This window comes from Protopterus annectens, chromosome 1.part1, assembly GCF_019279795.1.
Source record: "Protopterus annectens isolate FY-2018-M chromosome 1.part1, PAN1.0, whole genome shotgun sequence".
In the NCBI taxonomy this organism is placed as follows: domain Eukaryota; kingdom Metazoa; phylum Chordata; order Ceratodontiformes; family Protopteridae; genus Protopterus; species Protopterus annectens.
This window is the reverse complement of record NC_056726.1, coordinates 1,761,098,394-1,761,111,392: the sequence shown is the minus strand read 5'-3', so window position 1 is coordinate 1,761,111,392 and position 12,999 is coordinate 1,761,098,394. Positions and strand designations below refer to the sequence as shown.

At 36.8% G+C, this 12,999-nt stretch overlaps 1 protein-coding gene across 2 annotated transcripts in view; it reads left to right on the top strand.

Annotated features, from left to right (window-relative positions):
• The window catches only part of SYTL1 (synaptotagmin like 1), a 1,083,808-nt gene that overhangs the window by 887,432 nt on the left and 183,377 nt on the right, over positions 1-12,999 (top strand). For both annotated transcript variants that reach the window (XM_044084360.1, XM_044084368.1), the window contains one exon: positions 8,495-8,656. In XM_044084360.1, the coding sequence (XP_043940295.1) occupies positions 8,495-8,656 (162 nt within the window). The remainder of the gene's footprint in view (positions 1-8,494; positions 8,657-12,999) is intronic.

Sequence of the window (12,999 nt, the reverse complement as noted above, 5' to 3'; positions counted from 1 at the left end):
TTGTCACAGCAAATATTAAAATAACACGGATGGAAAGATTCACACAGATACAGAAAAACAATACTTAACCAATTTTCTTATATTTTCCTGACTGATCTAAATAATTACTATTCCCTAGTTACTTACTGAAGCAAGGCAAGATAAAGTGGGTGAGAGATCTTTCTTTGTCAGGTATCTAAAACAATACTGCCCTGAGACTTCTGTCTCATTTGTCTGACTTCTAGTTCCCACACTATCCCCTTTACTAGCAACTGAACCAGAATTTAGCACCTATGTGCCATAATAAACACACATAGAGCTTTGCTAAGATGTGTTATAGCATCTGGAAGCTATAAAATCATTTCCAAAACTTCCACCCTTCCAGCGTACCAATTAGTTCACCCCTAAGGACAATACAGTAGAATTCCTAGTCCTGGTTTTCACAGTTTGTCTGTGGCTGTAATCAGAACTGTAAGATACAATTTTATGACCTAAAGCAGGTAATTTAATGTCAGACTATTTTGTAAAGTTTGCTGGAATGAGATTAACCTCTTCTCTTCCAGTATCTTCTGTTACAATATATTAATTTCAACAGTTACAATACCATCTGACATACAGGTTTTTTTCTTCCAGCAGGACCCACTGTTGGTACATTTTTAAGACAAGCAGCTTTACAAATACATTTTCAACAGAAACACCTGTACAAATCAGTTTGCTATACAAATGATATATAATATTCTTTACAAAACTCCAGCTAGCTATGTTGGCATATGTTACACATGCACTGCCCTACTTCTGCTGGCGTAGTTGGCAATGGGTCTACTTCAGATGATCAAGCTTCAAAACTTTGACCATCATATGGCAGAGGACCATATGATCAAAGTTTTAAAACTTTGAACATCAAATAAAAAATAAATAAAAACAAAAACAATTTTTCTTTTACGTTTTTGCATGGGGTCAAGCCTCCCTGTACCCCCACACCCCCTGCGAATTAAATATACCAACTCTGAGATCACACTACAGCAAGGAGAATGGTAAATTTCCCATTCCATGCTGTACAGAGATCTCCATTCAGAACATTCAAAGTTTTAAAACTTAAATCATATGATTCTCGGACATATGATGTTTGAAGTTTTGAAACTTCAGTCATCTGAAGGGGACCCAGCCGGCAGTATTTCCCATCATCACAATATTATCTTTTTTTTTTTTTTTGGCTCATCCCACACATCCATAGCTGCCATAACAGAATCCTTTTTAATCCATACTCCTAAATACTTCATTTTATCATGTATTCATAAATATGGATATTGCTGGACAAATTCATGTGTGGGTACATAATTTACAAGTACAGCATTTGTTTAATCTTCATTAGTTTTAAATCCCACAAAGGCTTGAAATTGTCTCAAGAAGTTCCACAACACTGAGATATCTTTTTCTGGTTTGATCAGGTACAAAATAATATCATCTGCAAACCAAACCTATGGTATCCTTGAAATTCTAAGTCCCTTATTTTCTTTGACAGCGGCTCAGAATATAAAGCAAATAACACCCCTGCCTGGTTCCTCTCTTCAGACACTACTTGTCAGAAAGGAACCCTCCCACTTTAATTTTTGGCTCCGATCCCTCATATATCCTCCTAATTAACATTATTATTGTATTTGGGAATGCAGGTGCTTCCACTGCCCTACTCATAAAATCCCAGCTTACTCAGTTGAATGCTTTCACTGCATCAAAACCCACCGACAACGGTAGTATTTTCTGACATGCTGCTTCCCTCTGGATCATCATTGTTCTATTAATGCTGTCAAATGTTTGCCTGCCCTCTGTAAAACCACATTGATCCTTATCTATCAATTTGGCAATATATTTGCCATTCTTTTAGCTGTTATCGACACAAACACTTTATAGTCATGGTTTCAAATTGAAATTGGCTTATATGAAGTTGGGTCTGATAGGTCTTTAACCATCTTTAGGTGTTACAGCCACCAAAGCTTTCTTCCTCATTTTAAAATACTGTAAAATGAAACCTTCCAGATCTTTGTCATTTTCTTCCCTCATAGCTACCAAACATCCACATGAATATTATCTATCCCTGGAGACTTCCCTGCAGATTGACTGCATGTCATTGATTTTTTTTCATCTACTCCTATCTTAACTGTTAATTGTTGAGTCTTATATAACTCTAACACTGGCATACTTAAGTCTTCTATGAATATTTCAGTTTGTGCTCTTTTCTTGTTTTCCACATTTCTCTGCTTTATATAAACTTTTCTTAAAATTTCAGAAATATCTCTAATATCCCTGCAGGATCTCTAGTTATTTTTTGTCATAGGCTCCCTAAGTTTGGCAACAACCCTTTCTACCTTTTGTTGCCTAAGTTAATGTGCCAAAAGCTTTTGTGCTCTAGATTATCAAATAGGGTTGGGAGGGTGGCTTAATGGCTAATGTGTTTGCCTTACAAGTACAAGGTGCAGGGTTTGAGTCTCACAAGGGATAATTGGCTAGGCTTAAAATGGCTTGCAAGAGCAGTTAGCTTAGTACTAAACTATTAACTATGAACTAAAAAACAGTTTCTTAGCAGTCTTTCTAAACTCATGATTATTATCCAGATACTCCTTTATTTTCTCTTTAGCTCTCAGCACAATATCTCTCCACTTTCATTTTATCCCACTCACTTCACTAACTATAAAAACTGAAGAAATGTCTGTCTTCCCTAATAACTCTCCAATGATTTCTCCTACCCATTCCTTAAATTTGTCTTATTTTTAACAGGTAAGTGGGGAAGCACCAGTTTCACAGTTTTACTTCATTACCCAGCATTTTTATCTTACTTGTTATTGGTGCATGATCTGATATAATTATTGGATGTGCAGACTTACACACTGGAGAAGGGCGTGAGCCTGCAAGCTTTGTGGATTTACTGCTTTTTGAATAAATTACTATAGATCTGCTCAGTGTTTCCAATTGCTCGAGTTTTTTGTTCTTGATTTTGGATTTCCTAATTCTCCAGTAGTGGTTTACCTCAGTGTTGGTCCTGTTCGTTGCTGATAGTTACTGTATGCATGTCAAAACTTCCAATTAAATGCACATGTCCCTGTGAAATATAAATTCTGTCTAGTATAACCCAGCTATTGTTTCTTGGGGAATAATATGTAAATTCTCGTCAAGTTCCTACTACTGAACTCACATCTTCCATACCAAATATTTTCATAAATGCTTTAGAAATCTTCCTTCTTTTGTTATATTTTCCCTTTTAGGTCCCCTGATACATCTTCACTGTTGCAAATCAAATTTCAGTCCTCACCTATATGTAATAGTCCCTGCTGAAAGCTGATTATTTCTCCCAAAATGTTGTAAACTTCCTAATAATAGTTTTTATGTGGAATATAAATACATGCCAACATAATCTTGTCCCTTGCCAGTATTCCCCTACTACCACAAATCTGTCATTATTATCATTTTTTTCCTTTACTGTCACTATTGGAGCTCCTCTAGTAGTTAGGATAAGTACTCGTTTTACTCTGTCCCTAATACTCTGCTGAATATCCTCCTGAAATCCTTTCTTTATCAATTTCCATGGTCATTTATTTCCAATTGTGTCTCCTGTAGCATTGCTGTTTGTATGCTGCATTTCTTAATATAATTCAATATTCTTTACTTTTTGTCAATACCTGTGAGACCATTAACATTCCATAATGATATAAATACTATAGTCATTATGATAAGCTGTTATTCATACCTATTATTTATGACATGTTACATGCGCTCACTAATGCTTGGCAGGCTAATCTTTTATACAGTTGTTTTTTGTCATGATCTCCATTTGAACCTATATCACTTCTTCTAAATTTTTTTCTAAATTTTTTTTTTTTTTTTTTTTTCTCCTTAGGGTCAGACACTCTATTAAAAAAAAAAAAAAAACCCATTATTAGATAATACATATATAGTTACCCTTAAAGCACAGTGAAACATATTGCAAAAAATCAAGTAAATAGCCAGAACCTTGTATAAGTTTTTACAATTTGATGTTTATAATTTGGTTTTTATAGTCTGTTTTTCATGACTAGGTTTTCATGACTTTTTAATGATTTGTTTTTAAACATTATTTTTATAAATTTGTAAACTATGAAATTATAATTATATTTGGGGCACTAGCACTTTAAAGCATTATTAGTAAATTAATTGTAATAATTGCTAGCACATGTACGTATTTAAAAGATGCATTTGTACACAGTTTCTTGTCTGAAGAAGTTCAACTACTAAGGGGAACGAAAAACGCATGCAGCGTTTCACGTTTACTTGGTGTGTTTGTCTCTTGTTGTTACCAGTGGGCGAATTTTTTTGGTGAATAAAACTAAAAGTTTTTAACAACTCTATACTGCTGTAGAGGTTCCGTTCTTGCTACACCGGTGTTACCAGCTTGTGTTACTTCCTGGTTAGCTGACTCATTTTTGTGCGACATATTCAAATAATGTTTTACCCTCCTTATTAAAACAATTGTCCTAAATCAACAGCTGCACACAAATGCATATCCTAAGATAAAATTAAGGTTATCCACACTAAGATGCATATTACAGCCCGTGTTCCTACTTGCACTAATTGCTTTCTATTCTTATCTTATCTTTATTGACTACCCAGATGTGATAAACAGCTTGTATAGTTTAGGACAACATTAATTTTAGCCAAAAAAGTGATCTGGCTTTTATTGTATACCAATCAGCTTGTTTCCATGAAAGCCAACGAACAAAATGTACAGTTGCCATCAACTGTAGGCTTCTCAAACTGAACATATATTTCCTAAAGGAAAACGTTTCATTGCATTCAGTGATTTCTTATTTACTTGCTTAGACAAAAAATGTTATTAGATTAAGCCAAGGGCCTTAATCTAGACATTAACCTATGAAATATAAGAGAAAACATATCAACTCTACATATATTATAATCAATGCACTTTTACACCCCATTCCCCACATCAACAATCCAAGATTACAGCATATTAACTTAAATGTCTTTATGATCTACAGCAACATCTGAAAGTGCTTTACTACGTAATATGAAATTTACATCAAGAAATGTTTTATTACAAATAATGTTAAGAACAAAAAAAAATTTGCTTAGAGTTACATTTTTCCCTTCCTTTTAGTGTCCTTCCAAACATTAATGACATGAAGAGGATATATGCTTTTCAATCCCCCACAAGTCTAACAGAGAATAAAAGTCCAATCTTTCAACTTTTTCTTACAAAGCCATATTTCACAAATGTGATTTGATGCTTTATGATCTCACATTTATTCACTAATTTCAATGCTGCTGGACTTCCTCCTGTTTACTAAACCCCAGACTCTGGTTCAAGTCCAAATAACTCCTTATTCTTATAGTCAAATCCTATGCTTTTTCCTTTGGAACTTTGGAAACAGTTTCACTGGCAAAGTCTCTCTAAGTTTTATTATCAGAAGAATAAGAAGCAGAGTACCTTTTTTTTGTTGACTCACCTTTTTGTTGGACAAACTTTTGTATTTCCTCCTTATCATGTTCTGCATCAAAAATGACTTTGATCCTTCAGGAAAAAATATTCTGAAGACAGATGGATACAACAGCTTGAATCTCACACCTGCCTCTTGACATTCCTCGATTGCCTGGATAAATTTATTTGTCTTCTGCCTGGTGTAGTGAATAATAATTTTTCACAACCACTCTACTGTTTCCAGTTTTTAATATTTTATCCTTCTGCGTGTGTTTTTTCAGGCTCAACTCTTTCTGTTGGTATGATTGCAACTTTATTAATATAGATCTTAGCTGTTTTCTCATGGCCAGGTTTAGAGTGTATCCAAGATGTGCCTTTCAAAACAAATCTTGCTGTGGAATACAAGTCCAGTTGCTTATTTGTGCTTTCATAAAATTAATACAGTGTGTTCCTTCCAGTTTCCCTGGTACAACAGGAAAATCTCAGGTTTCCCCTGTGTGCTCTATCCTAACTCTACCATCTTTTTTAACAGCTGTTCTTGAACAGTCTCATAATCAGCCAGCCTTTTCATTATTTTGACCTCTGATATTTGCAGTTTTATCAGTTCTTCTGAATAGCTGTTAAAGTATCTTCTACTTTTTCCAGCATTTTGCTGTTTGAGTTGATTTATTTTTTCCTCTAGATTACTGGAAGCCACATCTTACATCAAAGCTGGAGCATGAACTGCTTTTTGCAGAACAGCTGCAAGATTCTTCCCAGTTAGTGTTTTCTCTTCACATTTTCTACTTGCTATTCTTTCAGGCTCTGTAAATTTTTTCTTTGTTGGCATCTAGGCAGTGTACTTACTAGCCAGTAACTGGGTTTACTAAATCTAGCAGAGTTACTGGCCCTTATCTCTCAGTTTGTTTTTCCTCACATTTGGAGAGCTGAAATTAAGCTGTTGATCAGTGTGCAGCCATCTTGGAAGTCCAGACTGCCCTAATGTTGAGGATTTCTGCTTGTGAGGGCTTCAACATGGAGGATGATCTTGGGGTAGATCTGCAAGATAATGCTGCAGTCCAATGAAGAGGCTAATGCTGATTAGCCTAAAAATGGTGGTTCCTGATTGGAATGGCTAAGTGATTCAGAGAATCAGTTGGCCATGTAAAATTTCACAGATGGAGGAAAAAGTGGTAGCACTCTTGGTACAGGTAAATTCAAGGAAGACATACAGGTGGGGGTGTAATTTTGTATATGTATTTCTGTAGACATATTTCTGTGTATCTGTACAGACATAAATGAAGTTGCATGAATGATTATGTATGTTTGTATGAGCGTGCATCTGCTTGGATAGTCAGACTGAGGGGTTAGTTTGGGAATTGAGAGTCTGAATGTGTGTATGTCTCAGGGATAGAGTAGAGGATGCCTTTGCCTACATGATGCATGGGTCTCTAGAAAGAACACTATTACCATCAGGCCTGACAATGCTAGTGTGGGTTTGTGTGTGATTCAGTAATGAGGTCTTTCTCATTGCTACACAGTCAAAATGGCACAGAAGTACGGCAACTGTGCATGGCCAAAAAGTAAAATACAAAAAGAAACAATGGCCAGCACCAAACAGCAGTGTAAAAAATCCTTTATTAAGGAAATGTTGCAATACCAATAAACCACACCAGCATACCAGTTTCGGCAAAGCCTTTTTCAGTGCTAATTAAGCTAATTTAGCACTTCCCAGAGTATCTCATATTTATTTATTTAGTTATCACATTTGTTTACCAGGAAGGTCCACTAGGCCAAAAAGTGCCCATTTTCTGTGGAGGCCTGGGGAGAAAAGCTCCACAGTGATGTATACAATACATACAATTTGATAAAAACTCAAAGAGCAATTATAACAATTTAAACAGTGTACAGAGTTTTTGACAAAGAAAGAAAGGCAATGCACCTGTGAATAAATCTGACTGACAGTACAACATAATTATTCATACAGAAAGAAGCAATGCAGCTGTGTCTAAAAATATCAATTGACAATACATTTACACAAGGGTACAGAAGTGGATTATTTATCAAGGAGCAAAGGTGAAGGTTTAGAAGATAGTAAAGTATGGAGGAAGGAAAGGTGGAAGTAGAAGAAGGGAAGAGGCAAAGGCAGGTTTCATATAATAAAGTAAATACATTTATAGTGCACTTAGAAAAAAAATAAGGCCACATTGTACACTTTACACTCCATGCCTCATGTAATAAATTATTTGAACACACGTTCTCATTTCAAATGCAAAATACATAAACAAATAAAATAAAAAATATCTGATGAGCCACATTTTCTACCTGCATTTTTGCTGCATATTCTACTGTATCACTTTTTACGTGCTGCAGAATTGCTTACATTGACTTAAACCAAAGCATTGCAACTATTTTGGTACTTTCTAGCGACTGTTCATGGGAGACTCATCAGAGTTTTCTGACTGCCCCTAACTTGTCTGCAAATCATAAAGATGCCTTACTCATTTACATATGATCCTTTTCTGCTGCTGAAGCAGTGTATGTATAAGACAAGGACAGCATAAAAGAGGCTGTTATTGTTCAGATTGCCAGCCACTGCATGGAATAAATATCACTGTGCATGGAGTTAGCAAACTCAGAACTGGAACTGTGCATCCTTGTGCAGTTAGATCTCAGGTTCTTTTGTCAACATGTATCATTGCTATGGACACAACCATGACTTGGGGGGGGGGGGTCTATGTTATTATTTTGTTGAATGGCTATTCCACTGCTGAAGCGATACACAAACTGCAAATAAATACCTTAATAAGACAGCAGTGCTACATGGTATTTCAAGCTGACAGTGTGTCTCTGTATGTTTATTTCTGTTCAAGACTAATAACTGAAAGCAGTTTTTTCCAATGATTTTGAGCCTTTACCATTTCTGTGTCATGTCTATTAAATCAATGAAACATAAAGATTAATCCACAAACCCAATGAAAGTGGTACACAATATCATTACTTTATGCTAAACAGCTGCATTACAATAAAGTCTACCAGTACTAATTAACTTTCCTTTTGTTGTGTTTGAAGTACAAAATTGACAAGTCGGAGCTCCAGAGCCGAACCCTCAATATATCAGTGTGGCACCATGACAACCTTGGACGGAATGTTTTCCTTGGTGAAGTTGAGCAGCCATTAGATTTCTGGGACTGGAGCAATACACAGCCATTTTGGTGTAACCTGCAGCCCAGGGTAAGGAAGTATTCATGGAATATTAGCAAATATGGTTTTCACTTATAATGTACAGATCTACACATCTGCCAAACTCTGTTCAGATAACCAAAATAACCAATTCTTTTCTGTCAATAACACTGTACTCAACACCACAAAACAAAGGGACAATTTTGAGTGTAGCTAGATCGGTGTACCTGAAAACGCCAACAGTGCACAACGCCGATGACGAGAACACAGACACCGGAAGATCGACAACGGAGAAGACCGACAGTTGAGAATCCCGATGCTGAGAACACCGACATGTTAAGGTAAGTGTGCAATAGGGACGGACATTAGGGTCAGAGTGTGGGTAAGGTAAGTGTGTGATAGTGACGGACGTTAGGGTAGGGTGCGGGTCAGGTAAGTGTGTGATAGTGACGGACTTGAGGGTTAGGGGCGGATTAAGTGAGTTAGGGTTAGGGTGCAGGTAAGGTAAGTGTGTGATAGTGACAGAGTTAAGGGTTAGGGGCGGATTAAGTGAGTTAGGGTTAGGGTGCAGGTAAGGTAAGTGTGTGATAGTGACAGAGTTAAGGGTTAGGGGTGGATTATGTGAGTTAGGGTTAGGGTGCGGGTAAGATAAGTGTGCGATAGTGACGGACCTTAGGGTTAAGGTTTGGGTTAAGGTTAGTGCATAGATAGTTGTGTATGTAAGGTTTAGTGTAGGTTTGTAAGGTTTTTGGTGTGCTTGTGTTGTGTGTGTGTATTTCGGGAAAGGTATTTGTTTTGTTGATTGTCGGGATTTTGGTTTGTCGGGCATGTGAAGTTTCATGTTTTTGAACTTTCTTTTTTTGTCGTTTTTTTCATGTCGATTATTTAGTTGTCGGTGTTTTGGCATGTCGGTGTTATCAGGTAGACCCAGCTAGATATATGCCAGATATACCATGGTTTATAGCTTTCAAAAAATAATTTATTTTTGTAATGAAATGTGCTCCAATTTAAATTTTAAAAAAATTGGGTCATTTATCTTGTTTTATGTAGATGTATTTTGTCAGATGGCATATTTTTTTGTTTTGTTTTGAAATGCCTTGTTGTTTTGTATTGACTTTATATGGTTGACAGTAGGTAGAGGACACCAAACTGTTGAAGCTGGTGTACAGATCCAAAAATCCTGATTCCTTCAGTAGGGCAAGTATGCTTTTGGCAAATATTGCAGTAACTTGATTTGTTGAGGCCAAGTACAATATTTTGTTATGACTAAACATTTACTTGGCTTCATGATATACAGCAGTGGATTCCTGACTGAGTTTGAGTATATCAGATGTGGATACTGGAGAAGTTAGGTGGGGTTCACTAGGACTAGACAACTTAAGTACTGGTTTATCCATCTCATGGTGCAGGGTTGTGTTCTTCCTTCACTGTGACCCCCTGGTGGAGGCTTGTAGCACTATCTCGGGCAGACAAAAGTGAGTAGAAAGCATAGGCATATAGCTCACAGTTGCAAGTGTGCATGCAGTAGCATGGGCTCATGAACTGCACGTATAACTTTCCTGTCCATGCATGGCAGGGGTGGGGGGTTGTGTGATTAAGTGTAAGCCAAAAGGAAAAGCCTCACTTCCCATCAGAATGTGAGAATAACACTAGGCTCTTTAGTGGATAGCTACTGGGGAGGGGAGCACTCTGTCCAAGAAGTAAAGTTACTAATTATGCTGGTAAATGTTACACTTGTGCCTGTAGGCCAGTGATAAGGTACACTTGAAAAAAAAGACATTAAAGGTGCCTTGGGGGTTTAGGACTAAGGTTAGAGTTTTAGTGTCAGGGTTACGGTTAAAGTTTTAGCATTAGTGTTAGCAACTTAAGGTTTGGGTTAAGAATTAGAGTTTTGGGGTTAGGATTAAGCTGGTTATGGTTATGATGAGGAATAGGATTTTAAGATTAAGGCTGGAATTTTAAGGTTAAAATTAGATTCTTATGTTTTGCAATATTATAAGAAGAACTTTCTTACTTGCATTACATTTCTTAGGGTAACATAGCAATAAAACTTTTCAGATTTCTTTTTTGTTATTAAACACTAATAGGACTAGGCATGAACTTTCTGTCCTATTCATAAAGCCAGACTACACAAACGTGTTGCTCCTGGTTACTACACATAAGCAACATCACCATTTAAACTTTGTAAGTATGTGTGGATTTCACTTGTTTTGTTGCTTACTACTTGCCTCTCTGAAAGCCCGCTAAATACCCTATTTTACTGTCTACTAGTCAGATGTGTCCTACAGTTAATGTTAGAAATGGCCCACATTAGGAGAGCATGTAATGCCTTATACTGTATTAGTGATTTTTATAATAGGTTCTCCTGCCTTGTTTTACCTTTGTACTGGGAACTCCCCAGTAGCAGAGGGATGAATGGATTGAAGGCTAATTGAGGAGAATTAAGAAGGCTTGATGTTTGACAGGCATAGAGGATAAAGGTTTATATAGAGACACAAAAAGCTTCTGTTATTGTTTGATTTATGAAAAATAAATCTGGGCCTGATTCTACCCTCATTCAGAGTTCCTTTCACTCTCATGCATCCCAATTTCTGCCTTGACTTGACTTACATAAGTAACTTTTCTGCTATACCACAGATAGCTGAGAAGCACTGGAACCATGAACCAAAAAAGAATTACTGAAAACAAACATGAGATCATCCTATACCAACAGTTAAGAAAGTGGAAGGAAGAAAACCAGATATTTTAGGCAAAGAAGAAATGACAGAAGAAACATTACTCATTGAAAAAACTATATCTAATGATTATAGTGTCTTCCTCACTGGGGGATACTTAGAATGTATAAAATTCCAGACTATGCAAGCAGAAACTACAGTAATGTACGATAAAGACATCAGATAGTTCCAATAATAGTGTGAGCAACAGGGCTAATAAAATATCATTTTCAAGCATGCTATAATATTATTATTGTTAATATTTAGCATTTGTTTATTGGGAAAGTCTGACTTGGAAAGAAGCCAATTTTCAGCTGAGGCCCAGGGAGAAACGCTCCAAATGCATGTTTTTGTAACATGAGAGGAAACCAGAGTACCCAGAGAAAACCCACAGAAATGCAGGGAGGACATGAAAACTCGACAAAGAAGGTATCCCAGTCAAAAATTGAACCGAAGATTCTCTTGCTGTGAGGCAGAAGTGCTACTGCTGCACCACTGTGCTGTCCATAATATGCTACCAAAACAGGTTAACTCCATATAAACTACAGAGTGAGGTAGTTCTAGGTACATGACTAAAGACTAAAGCAGTACTAATTAGTTAAGTTTTATGACAGTCAGACTCAGGACTGGGGTCCATTCATTTCACAGTGTTAAAAAAACTATTTGAAGAAATAAAAAAAGGTGAGACAGAAAACAAGCGTAGCTAGGGTGGAGTGAAGGAGGCAACTACCCCAGGTGCAAAATGTTAGGCTTCACTGTCATCTGGTCCTAACCGCTCATTAATGCAGACCAGCTTTTAAAATCTGTCATGGCATTTACAGTCAAACCTGAGTGTTGTAGCACTCCCCTTTGCGGTCTAAACAATAGTAACTGCTTGCTGAATTGTAGCACCAGTTTTCTGCAATTTAAAACATTTTTTTACTAAATCTTGAGCACTGTAGTACTTTATGTGGGGTATAAACTGAAGCAACTTCTTGCTAAATTTGTGGCAAGCGGTTTGTTACAATTTAAAATATTACTTTTTTATTAACTAAAATGTGAGTAAGGAGAAGGATCAGGTGCAGGGCTTACAAATGAGACCTGAATGGTTCCTAGGGCTAGGGGGGGGGGGTGTATCTAGCTACCTCAGTAGTGTACCAGTAGAAGGAGAGGACTTTTTTTTTGTTCTTCACTTAAAGAGCTGTTGGGGGAAGGCTGATTGTGGACTGGGTACTGTACTGCTGAAGCCTGCAGTTTTGTATGCAAAATACTCTTTTTTTGCCCTTCATTGGAAGAGCTGAGGGAGTGGGGAGCAACTTTGTGGGACTGGCACAGGACACTAGATGAAGCTGCTATGACTCTGTAGAGAAATGTTACATTCCAAATACACTTAGGTCTTCATGTCAGTTTCTAAAGCATAGAGGATGCCCAAAGAAGGGCTTACTATGTGATTCGAGAAGTAAACAACTTATGTGTTACAAATATAATAAGCCTTTTCTGAGACACATTATACTACAGCAGTGGCTCATCTTGCACTTTAATGAGGTACAGTTACATGCCATATCTGTAACCCAAACTACATTCAACCTCTTTTTGCAAGAATCTAGCAGATGGGCGACATCATCTAATTACTCATACCTTCTCTTCCCAACTGCTGTTTCTCCTTGGCTAGTTCCTGTATTCATTGTTGGACCTATGCTT